This window comes from Ochotona curzoniae, unplaced genomic scaffold (assembly GCF_017591425.1).
Source record: "Ochotona curzoniae isolate NIBS_2020 unplaced genomic scaffold, NIBS_Ocur_1.0 contig_4064, whole genome shotgun sequence".
Classification (NCBI taxonomy): Eukaryota; Metazoa; Chordata; class Mammalia; order Lagomorpha; family Ochotonidae; genus Ochotona; species Ochotona curzoniae.
This window is the reverse complement of record NW_024466107.1, coordinates 1,485,523-1,500,536: the sequence shown is the minus strand read 5'-3', so window position 1 is coordinate 1,500,536 and position 15,014 is coordinate 1,485,523. Positions and strand designations below refer to the sequence as shown.

Here is a 15,014-nt window from a genome sequence, read left to right as displayed (position 1 = left end):
TCAGAGTTTGGTCAATCCTGAATTCAGAATGTGAGTTTCAAAATCAATGATATTTGACCTTTGATAATTGAGTTTTCTCACCATTAACAGGAGGATATGAATATCAAAATACTGAGTGATCAGCATCAACAGGTCTGGCATTAGGCCTGGCAGCTGGTGGCGTCACGGACTTCACGTCATGGAGCATGAAGTCTGATGGGGCGTTTCCCAGGACGTGGTGCTCCACGGGTTATTCAGATGGCCAAGTGTGACAGACAGCAAGTACAAGATGCTGTTTCATCATTACCACCTCAGAACCTTGCTGTACATGGCTCTCTGTAGAACACATTTATTCTGGTATGCTGAGGGAGAAGATGTTTACTTCTTCCTCCCTCTTCCAACTGTCTTTCTCTGAAATTCTGGGCCGGTTAAGGTCACAATCCTTAGTATTCAATCAGCCAAGGAACTGGTCTTAGTGCCTCTGAACAACTTTGCTGTGTAGAATCTCTAACATTAGAAGCCAACAGCAGTTCTCCACCCATGCTCACCAACAGATCCCTCGACTTGACAGCCTCACAGACTCTCGGAGGAACAGGGCGTGCATCGCGAGTTGAACCCATTACTTGCGTATGAACATGAACTTGCTGTGCTGTGCATAAACATCTCATCTTCATGCAAGCTCCTCTCTATCTGGGCTCCAAACCTCTGTCTAAGCTGGGAACTCAGTCTCACACAGCGACGGGTCCATTTTTAAACCCTTTCATGATCTGAAACATCCTCTTGGGATGAATGGACATCTGCTCTCTGTGATATTCCTGGCTGTGGATCCTTGTTCTGACTTCTGGATAAATATAGGCTGAGTCCTCTATTCACGTCGTCTGGCGCTCTCGAGGTATTTAAAGGCTGTGCTCTGGCTTCCTCTGAGTGAAGCATTTTCCGTTTCTTCAACTGTTCTTCAGCAGGTGACTCCCAGAGCTTTACCCAGCACTCTGTGCCGGAGCATGTTTCATTTTGTAAATGTCTCTCTCTCTCTTTAAGTGTTTTCTCGAGACTTAAGAGCATTTGGCTGGTTGCAGTTTCTTAATAAACACCTATGGAGCCATTACATCTTTTGGAATAAATAGCATATTTTTTTAATCCACCTCAGGACAGCATTGGTGTCTTACATACTCTTATGTCACTGTGGGCTTGTATTAAGCATCTGGTGACATAATACACCCAAAAATATAGTCTGAAGTCATTTTTATCAATAGTGAATTCAGATTAAAATTCAATTTGGATCCATCGAAGTCACTAACTTGTATTATGTTGTGCTGTTCCTATTTAAGAGATTGTTTTCTTCTTTTTAGCTCAGTTTGAAAGCCTTACATGGATTCGTATTAAATTCTATCTTATTGAATTAGCTTATTGTCTTATGGCCTTAAAATAAGTTTAGACTCTAAGTGTACTTTCAATATACTTAATGTTCTCACAAGCTTCCTGCTTTCCAGAATTTTCATAGTGTGACATGATTAAGCCAAAACCTAATTAACATATTGACTGCATGCATAATGGTAAGCACGAAGCAGTGGATCCATCGTTATGATGTACTGGTACAGGGAGTTCAGGAAGCTTCCGGAAGGAGCCCTCACCAGCATTAGAGGCATTAGACAAGTCCTCTGGAGGAAGTGATTCCAGGTTGTGGTCCAGCGTGGAGTGGGAAGTAGGGAGAAGCCTTCAGGCTGAGAGAGGAGGATATACAAGACCGAGGCAAGAATGTGCACAGTTTGCGAAGCTACTTGGCTGAGGCACAGGGTGGACCCACAGTGGGAGTGTGGCTCTTGCAGATACTATCAAGTGGATGCAGTGAAGAATCAATGAGCTAGCCCTCTGTCTGTGACCAGGGAATAGGTCTGGATGGTGGATTGCCAGGAAGCCCATGAGATGTCTGCTGCAGCATTCTGGGAGTCTCAGCTGCTCGCAGGGCAGCAGCTCACTGGTCGTCAAGCTCACCCAGGAATTGCCTCCTTCATTCCTGCCTTCCTTCCCCATGACAGTGCTCCTGAAGACGAGTCTGTTAGCCCGATGCCTCAGCTTCCTCAGCCCCTGTGTGTCCACAGACACAGAGCAGGAGAGGAAGACTTCAGCACAAACATCTCCCTGGTATCCAGTTCTTGGGTCTAACTCTCACTGGAAACAAAGACCAGATTTCCAACTTAGCTAATGTCTAGGAGATCCAGTTGAGGTCGGGTCACCCTTTCAGGACACTGACAGTTGTGGAATACCCACGAGTTCTGTGCTTAAACCAGGGTTGAAAAACGCCAACCTATGGGGGGAATCAGGAGCGATCCTAACAACCTCTTAACAGCAGGTCATATGCACAGAGCAGGGGGGACCCCAGAGTGGAGCAGGAGGACAGGAGAAGGCTTGTATCCCAACCCTGAAGACTCCCAGATCCTCACCAAGAACTATCAGTATAGGCACCAAGGACTACATCCCAACTGCCAAGGAGACCACGGGGAATTGGAATGCCTTCAAAGGCTGAGAACTCTGAGGTCACCCACCCCCATCTGGATCTCCCACATGGGATGAAGAAGTACAAATCCTGCCTTGCAGAATCCAAGGTCATTGGAATGACAACCAGGGGCACTGAGTGGTCCGCAGAAACAGAACAGTAAATTTCCTTCGGAACTAGGGAGAGAAGCTTTCTCTGGTCCTTCCCTGGTTCTGACTTTGGGTCCCCACCCTCTCTCGTAATGACCATCAGGATCGCTCCAGAAACCCCTCAAAACAAACAAACAAAAAATCTAGAATAGATAGACAGAGAACAACCAGGAAAGATTAGAAACAGACAGGAAACGGTCAGCGGGGATGCACTTATAACTCACTGGGTGGGACACAAAGATTAGTTACTCCTCACTAGGGTATTGAAGATTTCTCTGCACACCCCTCCTAAAACTGTTCACCCAAACTGTTGACATATGTTTTGTTAGAGTTATAGAGTTAGACTACCCAAAAAACAGCCAGGTTCAGCAAAATCATGCTTCAATGCTATAACCTGCTAAATACTAAAATTAAAATAGACATGAGACAGCTGAATAGTAATCTATAGCCATTTTAAGGTGTATAGAACCCGGTTTTATATAAACTAATAATTAAAATGTCAATGTAGAAGTCACAGGATGTGGTTCAGAACTTACATTCTTTTTTTTTCTCTTTTAACATATTGGTTACTCAATATTATGTCAACTAATTCCATAATGTTATAAATTGTTACTGATGTAATGTTGGGACTTTTAATTGATCAGGATGATACTCTGCCAGCTCTACCTTCAGACCAGAGATGGTCTCCTCAAGAAACCGTTGAACTTATCTGGACAATAAGATGCTGGACTCTATGCTTTGTAGATGCTTGCAATGAAAGAATCTCAACTGAATTTGAACTGTGCAATGCAACAAAGTGGAGGAATCCACCATGGGGGGGAGCAGTTAGGGAGGGGTGGGGGAGAATCCCAATACGTATAAAATTGTGTCACATAATGCAATGTAATCAATAAAAAAAAAAGAGAGAGAGAGAAATGCCAATGTCATGGGAGTTACATCAGGCAGTAACAAGAGACCTGTGCCTGCTGTAGCACACTGCAGATATGCCCCCACACAATGGCTTCCACACTTAGGTGGCGATGGGAACTCCCTCCATTGGAGATCAGTGTGTTGCTGTGGGAATGCTTTACTACCTACCAACGGCACAGCCCCAGAACCCTGGTTTTCTTATCTTTTGCATGGGAATGAAATATATAAAAACATATGCTATTAAATAATGTATTCATGATAATTTTATATGCTATATAGGGTATTATTCTTATTGCACAGTGGGTTAGACTGGCTGCCCTCCGATCTTAGTTCTGCCATGTCTCTGTGACTTTGGGTGTAACTTCTGGCTCACGGTGTCCTTCTCTGTGAAGTCCGGAAGTTCACTGAACACTCTGTCGCAGGGCCTGGCACGAGGTCAGTGCTCAGCCTCTGGGAACTGAGCATCTGGCCAGAACCTGGGGTCAACCACAGACAGAACCGGGTTATCTGAGATGGTGCGGTGGATGGCTGAGCTCCAGGACGCCTTCTAGGAGAAACCTCTGACCCCTCAAGGAGAGCAGGGCCTGTCTTCTGAGCAGACAGACTTTTTCTTAACTGAATTTCTATGAATGAATTAATCCTTCTTTCCTCTTGGTTTTTAGAGTACATCTCTCTCTCTCTCTCTTAACAAAAATGCATAACTAATAACTTTACACTATTTTCATGTGAGGGACTCTAAAAGTGTGTGAACAATTTTTATTTTCACATGTGTACGTGTGTGTGTGTACGTGTGTGTGTGTGAAGTTTTTGAAACCTCTTTGGTAGGTGATTTCTCCTGTGGACTCTGAATCCCTGAAGTCCAGGTTGAGTCTTAGTCGAGGTATTCCACGCTCCAGGTGTTAGTTTCAAGGCCAGGTCTATTGCTGAAGGTAGTGATATGTGATTTTGATCATAGATGGCTGATTTTTTAAAAAGATTTATCTACTTGAAAGGCAGAGTAATAGACAGACAGACAGAGAGAGAGAGTGGGAGGGAGACAGAAAGAGAAATCTTACATCTACTGGTTCATTTTCCAAAGGGTATGATAGTTAGGCTGGGGCCAGGCTGAAGACAGGAGCCTGGAACCATTCTGGGTCTCCCATTCAACTGGCAGAGAGCCAGGCGATTGACTCACCAGTACTGCCCCTCAAGCATGCATCAGCAGGAAGTTGGACTTAGAAGTAGATCTGGGACTACTACACGGAATGCAGCTGTCCCAGATGGAGTCTCCACCCCTATGCCAGTGCCCACCTTTCCAGGGTGGCTGATCCCTTAAATTACATTGGGTTGTCTAATGGAATCACCCAAATGGTCAATGGGTTTACCAGGGATCCCACTGCTTCATTGAAAAGGTACAGTATTTGGTTCTTGTAGCACCTGACATTAGCAAAGACTTCAGAGTCGGTTGTCATAAAGTGTGAGCCTAGATATAAACTACATCATCCATTTTGTTGTCCATGCTGTGGACTAGATGTCGGCCACTCTGTGCCGGCTACTCAGTAACCATGCTTTGGCTGGCATCTCGGCTTAGGCTTTATGGCTTAATTTAAGTGCTGCAATGGAAAGATCTTTCTCTTTGTCCAGGCTCCATCCACCCTTAACAGGAAATAAATTTCTTTCTCCCTGCCATAACCTAGTTCCTGAAAAAAAAAAAAAACAGAGCATCTCATTGCTAAGCCTCTTCTAAGCTTCTCCTTCTCCTCTTCCTTCTTCTTCTTCCTTTTTTTTCGAAGAGACACTGTAACTAGGCTCGTACTTTCATAGTGACAGCTTTCAAAAAGTCTACCCTAACACAATTTAGCCTAATCCCAAGCACACGGGAGAGTGGACTGTTAAAAAAAAAATACATCGTCCCAGGAGTCAGCTGCCTCTCTATCCTCCTACTCCTTCTCTAATATGAAAAAAGTGGATTATTTTCTCCCTAGGTTGTAAAAATATTCTTCAGAGAATGATTACACCTGTCACAGATGGAATCTTGAAATAAGCTAAATGTTTAGGTTCATATTCGAGGAATTCCCTGGTGAGATGAATTCTCCATGCAATCTTTGCTAACATTATTACCGAACTGCAGGCGTGAAATCTGTCCAAGAGGAACTAGGTTGGTCTGTTTATTGGTAAAAGCTCAGTAGGACAAAGGGACTCACTCCCTCTTGCTTTTGGGTGCTTAGAGCTTGGGGGTGTCCTACCTGGAAGGGTTACCAACAGGCTCCTCAACAGCGTACTCCTTTCCCTGCCGGCCTCAGAGGCGGGATGCTACAGCCAGAGAAAATGAACTCAGATTTTTCTCCTTCCGCTCCGTTCTGACTAGCTGGGAGCATCGCCAGAGCCTCCACGTGGGACTCCTCTCCAATTCCACTTTGGTCTTGGAGTTGCCTTCCTAACACTGGAGTCTGCTACTTAGAATCCTTTGATAGCTGCGAGATGAAAGGCAGAATTTCCGTGGTGTGTTCCCATAGGATCCCCGCCATCTTTCACAAGGCTCTGCCCCCCCTTCTGTTCTCTAATCACTCCTCTCTTCCGTTCCACCTGCTGAAAATGCCTTTCCGCCTGTCGTCTGTCAGCACTTTCTGTCATTTTCCAGAGCCAGGCCCGTCGACCCTTTCATCATGACGCCTTCTTCCCCTCTTACCTACTTCACTGAACCACTCAGTGTGCGCTGGCTATGCCACTGCAGACTGCACGAGTCGGTTACAGCGTTTATCACAGTGAACAGCCATGCCCTTAGGTGGATTTCCTTACTGGAATGGCAGTGCAAGGCCTCGGACGTATTTATCTTTGTGACTGCAGAGACAGAGAGCCTGGGACAGCTCCTGGCACCTGTGTGACAAGGAGAGTGGGTTCATCGAGTGAGTCAAACAAGGGCAGGTGCTACACAACACCATCAGGTCTTAGCCAGGCAGTGAGGCCTTTCTTATTCTTCCAGCAGGACTGTGTCCAGAGAGGTGAACTGTGTACCCAGGAGAAGCTGACGCTTAATGAGCTAATCGATTGATTGAGTGGGAGGGAGATGTTTAGAAAAGCAAAGGACTCAGGCCCATCGCAGTGACCTAACTGCTAAAGTCCTTGAATGCACCAGGATCTAATCCCATCGCGCCCTTTCCCATCCAGTTCCCTGCTTGTGACCTAGGAAGGCAATCGAGAATGGCCCAAGGACTTGAGACCCTTCACCCACATGGGAAACCTGGAGGAAGCTCCTGGTTCCTGGCTTCAGATCGGCTTAGCTCTGGCCGTTGTGGTCACTTGGGGAATGAATCATTGGACAGAAGATCTTCCTGTCTATCTCTCCTCCTCTCTCTATATCTGACTTTGCAATAGAAATAAATAAATCTTTAAAAAAAAAAAGAAAAAGAAAGGCAAAGGACTCCCTTTTCCCAGCAACTTCCAGATACCATCTACGTTTGGTTTCTCAAGGGATCTGGCTGGCTTTTCTGTCTGAATTCAGTGCATCTCAGCTATCAAACCATTTATTCTAGTGACAACTGTCCATGATCTCCCATGGCTTCAAACAGATTCAGAACAGTGCAAGAACACAATGCAGTCTTCTGGAACATTCCCTTGCCTCTGAGGCCGGGAGGGCTGTGGGGAGATTTTCTCAGCAGCATCAGTGGAATTTCTAGTCCAGTCTATTAGAAATTCAGGCAAATGCACACCATCTGAGGAGGCTTTTACAGTACTTTGCTCCCAAAAATTGATTTTAAAGAGAACATAAGGGCTCCAAAACCCCATTTAATGTCTTCAAACGCCATCATGAACTTACAGCCAGGCTAGTCCCACCTTTGGGACTGTGTTGTTGCCTCAAATATTTCATTGCTTCTTAAGTGTCAGGGTGTGTGTGGGAGGCATCTCATGGGAGTTTGTACATTCGAAATAGAGTCTACTAAAACTGTTCTTAACTAGAGAATCTGCAGAGCCGAAGCTTAGGGTATTCTGCTGCCTGTGTGTGTGTTGTGCACATTAGACAAAGGAATGGGCAGAGCTTATCGCTCAGGGACTGGTCAAGATAAAAACCACACATTTGTCCCCATCCCCTGTCTGCTTCATGTTTCTCAGGCCCAACAGAACAGCTTGCTAATGGGAAGAGTTGCCCTGTTACACACACACACACACGCGCGCGCACACACACACACGCACACGTCTGACCTAGAGCGCTGTATGTCCCAGAGACCAGTCACCAGTCATTAGAGATATCTACACGTCGTCATGGAGGCCACTAGTGGTGATCGCTCAAATTGCAAGAGGATGCCATTTCAAACTCACTCTCTCTCTCTCTCTCTCTCTCTCTCTCTCACACACACACACACACACACACACACGTATCTTCCTAGGTCTTGTCCCTCAGAAAAGATGACTTGGGAAAACTGAATCTTATTGCCAGAAAGTCTCATTTTAGGACAGTGAAGTTTAGTTCTGAGATGTAGAAGATAGCCTCTTTTTTTCTTTTGGTTTGCCACCTTTTGCTTTTTTGCTTGTTCTAGCGTTAGGCTCCCTGGGCTCAGAGACCTGCCCCCCCAGCAGGCAGCCTTTCAGTGTATCTGTGTGAGAAGTGTTACCTGGATGCGTGCTTATGAACTCTAGAATTGGCTTCCAATGGTAAGAGTATGATGATGTTGGAGCTGACAAACGGCTCAACCCCCAAGTGGCTGACTTCATTCATTCTACAAATAGTCACTCACCGTTTATACAATAACTCCCGGGAGTGCCCTGCAGCGTTCCTGTGGCTGTGCGTGACTTCGAAGTAAATAAGGACTGCTTTTCCAAAATAATTCAATTAAGTCATTCTGCATTCACGCCCCAACCCGCCCCCAATGAACACGAAGACAGTAGTCCCCATTGAGAACTGACCCACCCGTGCAAATTCTCTGTAACTTTGGTATCTGACTGTCAATCTACTGCTAAGATCTCAGACTTATCGCTGCAACAGCCTGTGCATACCTCCCCTAGGAGTGTTCCCTCCAGCGGTTTCCTGAGCCGGTTACGGGTACAATCACAGGCCCAACCTGAATCAGTGCGCATTTACTGGTCACGTGCTGTGGGTCCAATACTATCCGAGGTGCTGCTCATGACATCCCATGACAGCCCGTGAAGGAGGCGCATTGCTCGCGGGGCATTCCTGCCATCCAGCCTGAGTCCTAATGCCAGCCAGGTCCCTGCTCTGTCCCACAGTACCTTCGTGGAGGTGCACAGCTCTCCTCGCCGGCGGTGAAGTGGATGGCCGTGCCTTGCTCTGTCTGCTCTTACCGCTCTCCTCTCCCACTGCCCCAGTCCGCTCCCCTGGGTCCCAGTGACTTTTCTGCCAGAGGAAAATTTTGCTTGAAAACTGAATATGCCAAGGTAGCCTGTTTGATGACTTACTCTCTGCAGGCTTTCCAATTTTATTTGCATTCTTAAAAAAAATTAAGCCTCCTGGACTGAGGCAGGTGAAAGATGTAAAATCAGCTGCTTGTGCTGGGCCTCTGTGTCCTAAACTCCAGCATGGGGCTTGAGATTAGTTCATCCCTGAAGTTTCTGTGTTACCAGCTCTGGTGGTGGAAGTTCTAGAATGCTGTACATTGCTGGGAGCAGAAAGCAGAAGTGCAAGTTGACCTTGACTCCCTGACCTGTGCCACTCAATACATGTCATTCATAGCTGTCCCCCCCCAAGCATGGGCAGTGCCCGTGGATGGAATTGGGTATCTTTTTGCTTTTACACGTTGATGTCAGATCATCCAGACATGATTGAACAACACAATCGATGCTCGGGCAGCTCTTTACCTGGGTTTGTGACAGATCAACACTCTTCTTCCCACTTGAACTGAGAGCCCCAGATCAACCTGGGGCCGGGAAGTACTCAGGGCCCGTCCAACAAGGTGACTCAACCACACAGTCACAGAGTGCCCCCAGCCAGTGAGTGTTACACTCTGAGCAAAACGCAGCACAGAGCATCCTTGTGAACAAATTCAGGTTTTGGCGTGCGGATGCTACTGGCTCGAGGTGCTAAAAGCACTCGTGGCCATGCAAGGACAGAGTCTGAATGTCCTAGTCACAGCCCAAGAGAATGGGGGCTGTGTCACCAAGCTGGCACCTGGGCGGGCACTGCCACAGCTGACCAGGGCCAAGAAGTCAGCAGCTGGTGGGTGCACTCAGATCCCATTCCCTCCCGGCCTCCTTCCTGCTCCCAATCCGATCCGATGGAGGCAAGAGGCAGGGGCAGCAGCTTGCCTCCCCTGATCCCTGGCTTGCTCTAGAGACAAACAGAGGCTTCCATCTCCATTACTGTCACAGTCGGGAGCCTCTTGCCAGCTCTGAAATTCACAGCCTAGGAGGGAGAGGGAGAGGGATGGAGGTGCAAGCCAGACAATCCAAACAGCCACAATATTTTGGAAGTGGAATCTTCCAGTTAGGGAACGTTCTCCAAAGAGCAGAGCAGCAGACCTGGAAGACGCCTCTCTGAAAATCCAGAGCAAACAGCTGAGAGACAGAAAGGCAAAGTGGTGACCCAAAGGTTATGAGGCAGGCAGACACAGAACTGCATAGGGATCGGAACTTTTACCACTCAGAAAGAAAGCAGTTCTTTCTGCGAATCCAGGGACTGGCATGGGGCCTCCTTCTGCGGGAGGCAGAGGAAGCTCACCCAGCACCTGTGGCAAGAGCTGTGCATGGACCAGAAGCAGGCGGGGCAAGCTCCTACCTTGCAGGTTGACACCCCGGGGCACGAGGCCCTGCAGCTCCACGGTGGGGAGCTCGTCTTCCGCTGCATTGGAATTGTTGGGTGGCACTGCCCTCCTGCCCCCGAAGGTGCTGCTGGAGGCTTCCGACATGCTTGGCGTCACGGGGTCCTTGAAGGGAAGTGGGAGACAAGGAGATAAAGGCATTTGAGGCAAAGGATTCATAAAACAGGGCAACAGGCTTATCTATCTGAACAGTGCATATTGAGTTTTATGGAGATAGAAATTGTTACATGGCAAGAAAAATTATCTTAGTGACCTAACAGGAACTTAATAAGGGATTTATTTGAAAAAAAGAAAAACTTTGAAAATTTTAGAGCCCAAGATTCTTGACTGCCCATACCCTTACAGACAACAGCTTCATAGGAACAGCTACTGTTTTAGGCACTTTACGAATGCCCACTGGACAGATGTTATCAAGCTTACATCACTTTTAAGAACAAAATCACACAGCCACGTCCAGACGAGTGTCATCTTCCAATTGCATGGAAGTGCCAGATGGAGCTTGCGCTACACAGGACACGTCACAGAACAGAACAAGACCTGACCATCTTGTGGGATTGGGGAGGGACCTGGCAGAGACCCAGGTCAACTCCAGTGGGTGCCAGGGGATGAGAGCTGCTTTAAAAGCAGGCCCACAGGGTGGGCACTTGGTTAAGTCACCCCTGGGGATACCCACATCCCGTATCAGAGGAAAGGGCTGAAGTTCCAGCTCTGCTTTCCATTGCCTCTGCTGCTGTGTGCCCCACTAGACAGCAGTGATGGCCCCCCGACTGGGCTGCTGCAACTCTGAGTGTCCAGGCTCCCTGGCCTGCTGGTGCAGGTATTTGCGGTGGACTGATGAATGGCAGATTTTTCTCTCTCCCTTTCATAAGTTAAACAAATAGGTACTTTTTTTAAACAAAGAAAAGCAGCAATCCCACAGGAGGAGGCTGAGGCATCTCCGAGACCGGGAAGCTGGGCCAAAGCCCACTGTAACTTTCAACAGGGCGTAGCTGGGTTGTTCTGTACACACTCTCAGTCAGGGCTGCTAACACCACCCTCGCCCCCAGCCGCCTTGTCCTTCCTTTGGAGTTTGTGCAGGCCACAGGCCAGGATAAACACCACACACCTTGCAGTTGGCATTAAAGGAGGACTTGTTGACCAACTGACCAGATAAAGAGAGACTCTGTGTCTGGACCCAATCACCTGGGTTATCCAGCCACGGTGCCGGGCAACTTAGCTGTTTTCAAAAAAAAAAAAAAAAATCCAGGCACAACCTCTAAAGATGAACAGTCGCCACGCCATTATAGAAGCAAGTAGAAGATTCCAGAAACCTGGTGAGAGAGCCAGTTCCTAAGGCGTTTGGTCCTGGAAGGAGATAGGAGTGTTTGGAAGGATGAGGACTGAACGAATCTCTATGTCTAGTCTGTCTCTGGTTAGCCAGGTGTGGACGGTGTTGGAGGGTGTTGAAGCATTAATGACAGGGATAAAGCTAGAAGTAGCCAGGGTGGGGCCCATGAGGAGGCGAGGGTCTGAGAGAGAGAGAGAGAGAGAGAGAGAGAGAGCAGGGTGCTGGAAATAGGAAAAGACAAAAAGTCTGGGGTCCAGGTGTCAGCAGGTCCAGGGAAGCAGGTGCAGGCCTGAGTGGCTGTGTTTAGACGCCCCAGTTCTGCAGCGCAGGTCTAGGGCAGAAAAAACAGGTTCAAAGCCAGCTGTCCATGAGGTGGCAGCCCAGCCAGGCTGGGTCAGCAGAACAGGCTGCCTACCTGACCCAACCTCACCAGTCTTCCCTTGCTCCAGTCTGCTCCCAGAAAGCAAGGGCTCTGTCCTCCGAGCTCACACACCCTTCATCCCCTGTTCCCATCGGGCGGCCTTGCCAAGCAGAGCAAGTCAGCATCAGAAACAGTCAGAGAGCAGTCAACATTAGAAGTGCAGCCCACCAGGTGCCAGGTCAGGAGAGGTATTGAGTCCCCCCGACACACACACCCCTGAGCAGCAGCCTCAGGGACCTGGGGGAACCTTGGGACGCTTACCTATGTGCTCTCCGCAGGTGCCCTCGTGGAGAAGGCTGGCTCTGTGTGTCTCTGCTACTTCTGCAAAAGGAGGCAGGAAAGAGGACCAGAAAGTTGGCCCTTAAATAACTTCCTAATGCCCTCCTCACCCTTCCCCCACCCCACAGGGCTTTCTCCTCCCCCTCCTTGACAGCTGGAACCAGTCACGGACTTTCCAGCGACTTCTGCCATCCTGCTCTGCTGTGTTATTCAGACAAAATTCCTCCCTGCCTCCCAGTTGCCCTGTCTCTTCCCTCCTCCTCCCTCCTTCACTGCTGCTGGGCGTGGCAGGCTAGTGGCCCCACTGTGCCAGGTGGCACACAAGCGCCCCTGCTGCTTTCACAAAGGAGCATTTCTGCCACACAAGGAGGCCTGCCCTGCACACACGGACACTCAGAGTTGTGACCATGCATAAATCTGGAGCAGGTGTCCCTCCTGTGCAAATAAAGCTCATTTCTCCAGCCACCCACGGCTACTACCAAACTTCCTGCCAACCTGAGTTAAAAAACACCTTGAAGGGTGAGGCTCACATTAGTAAATAAACACTTTATTTTTTTCCTGCCCACGCCCACTGCCTCAAAACCATTCTGATGCATCTTCAAGCGTGAGAGACCAAGAAGAAAAAAAATTCATTGAAAATTTCCCATGTAAATATCTTTACTGTGTCTCTGTGTGTTTATAACCTGCAATGCACAATTGAGACTGTGTCTGGCCTTTGCAGGTCTTCCAGCTGTTTGTCCTGCCATTTGATCAAGGTCCTAACTGCAGCGACAAACAAACTTACCAGTTTGAAGTTCTCGCCAGTTTTTGTGGCTGGGTCTACAGACTTGCCAGTGAGCAGTAGTTATCTTTCCATGCATGCTTCCTGTTCCTGAGGACAGAAAGCTTGCCCACCCAGGCCGCTGTTGCTCCTGGTCTCCTTGACGCTGCTGCCTGTCAGTCACCCTGTATCTCATATCCCCCCTGCATTTCTGAGCTCCTGCATCCTGGCTGTTGCCTCCTACCAGCATTTCCACCATTTCAACACGTCTCTTCCATGTTTTTAAAACCCTTGGTCAACCCACAGCTGCCAGCTATTGCCCTTTCTCCCTCCTTGTCTACCGAGGACTGGGTCCAGGATATAGAAAAAGAGATTATTTGGTTCAGGGTTCTGGAGGGCTGTGACCCCACAAGAACATGGAACCAGTAACGTCATCATTTCAGGAGAGGGCCTCGTGATGCCCAGCTCAGCTGAAAAGCACAAGGACAAGTGGGCACGTGGAGGTGGAAGAGGGCAGCCTCACGTTATCAAGGCTCATTCTTGAAGCGTTGAACGCACTCGGGTAGACCTGCCCAAGGCAGTCTGCAGCAGCTAGTGCTCCAGCTGGGGGATAGGACTCAGTCTTGTTAGCTTGGCCCTCCGGAGGCTTTGAACTCTGTGGCCTACCCATTGCTTCCGCATATCCTTTCTTATCCTCCCTTGACGATAACCCTTGGGTCTATCCGTATACTTAGTCCCTTCACATCCAATCTCTCAGATACAGGCTGTAAGAGTTTTGTGGGGCTCAAATCTGCAACCAGGTGCTTTGCACATACTTCCCATGCTTTTAGGATTAAGTGCCCACTGCAGCTGGGAGGGCCTTGGGCAGGGCAGACACTACTCCACTCTCTGGTCCTGCCCCTCCAATCCTCCCTGGCCACTGCACCTGCACCCTGCTTCTCCTCTCTTCTTCCAAGACTACTGCTTATCCCCACCCCCTGCCCTTGGATTGCCGTTTTCCTGCTGTCCTCTGTACAGTTCACCCCATTGTGGCGTTTTCTCCCGGCTGGTGGTCATCATCGCATTTCCCAAAGACAAACAGTTGACAAATGTGTGACCCCAAGTTCATCCTTCACCAACCCCCCCAGAGGAAACTCCAGAGAAGTGTTTTCCTGATGCCCAAGATGGTCAGACAGCTCATCTGTGTGGGCTTCTGAAAGAGTGGCCACTTTGGTGCTTTCAGATTCGGTCATTCCATGGCTATGAGGCCCCCAAGGCTCCTGGTTGAGCTGTGCATTCAAAACAGCCTGGTCACCCTGACAACTGCTGTCACCACAGTGAACACACACACACACACACACCCTTTAATTAGCTCACTAACTCCCTCAAGCTTCTAACTCAGTAGCAATATGATTATGACGTCTTGCCTTACGTGTAACAGTCAATGAAAGAATAAATCCTTAGCCTTAGCATGAGGTGGGGACCCATACATTTCAGACAGTTTTCTCAGGGTTCTGTGACTGCAAAGTCAGAACAAATATTTCTGATAATAGGATGATGCTTCGAAATTCATTGGTGAAATGGACTGCAAAGGTCAAGTGAAGCTGGCCTGGTGGTGCAGGTGGTTAAGCCACTGCGGCGACACTAGCGCCCTACGTTGGAGTGTAGCCCGGAGTCCTTGCTTCTTTGCTTTCAGTCTAGCTCCCTGCTACAGAACCTGGAAGGCAGCTGCTGAGGGACCAAGTTCCACTCCTGAGGGAGACCCGGCTGGAGTTCCTGGCTGGACTTTCTGGCTCGTCTTTTTGACCTGGCATAGTTTTGGGTCTTGCCATTGTTTGAGGGATAAACTGGCAGATGAAAGGCCTGTCTTTCTATACCACCCTCTCCTCATTGCTCTGCCTTTCTAGTAAGTCAGTAAATAAATCTTCCACATGAAAGTTATTGTGAGTTGCCCACTGACTTTTTGAA

General features: G+C 48.4%; 1 protein-coding gene across 1 annotated transcript in view; it reads right to left on the bottom strand.

Annotated features, from left to right (window-relative positions):
- F13A1 (coagulation factor XIII A chain) overlaps positions 1-12,384 on the bottom strand; it is a 146,580-nt gene extending 134,196 nt beyond the window's left edge. Inside the window, exons 1-2 of the mRNA XM_040984026.1 lie at positions 12,290-12,384; positions 10,238-10,385 (exon numbers count right to left, since the gene is read on the bottom strand). Coding sequence (XP_040839960.1) covers positions 10,238-10,367 — 130 coding nt within the window. The 5' untranslated portion in view covers positions 10,368-10,385; positions 12,290-12,384. The remainder of the gene's footprint in view (positions 1-10,237; positions 10,386-12,289) is intronic.
- Positions 12,385-15,014: the final 2,630 nt, after the last annotated feature.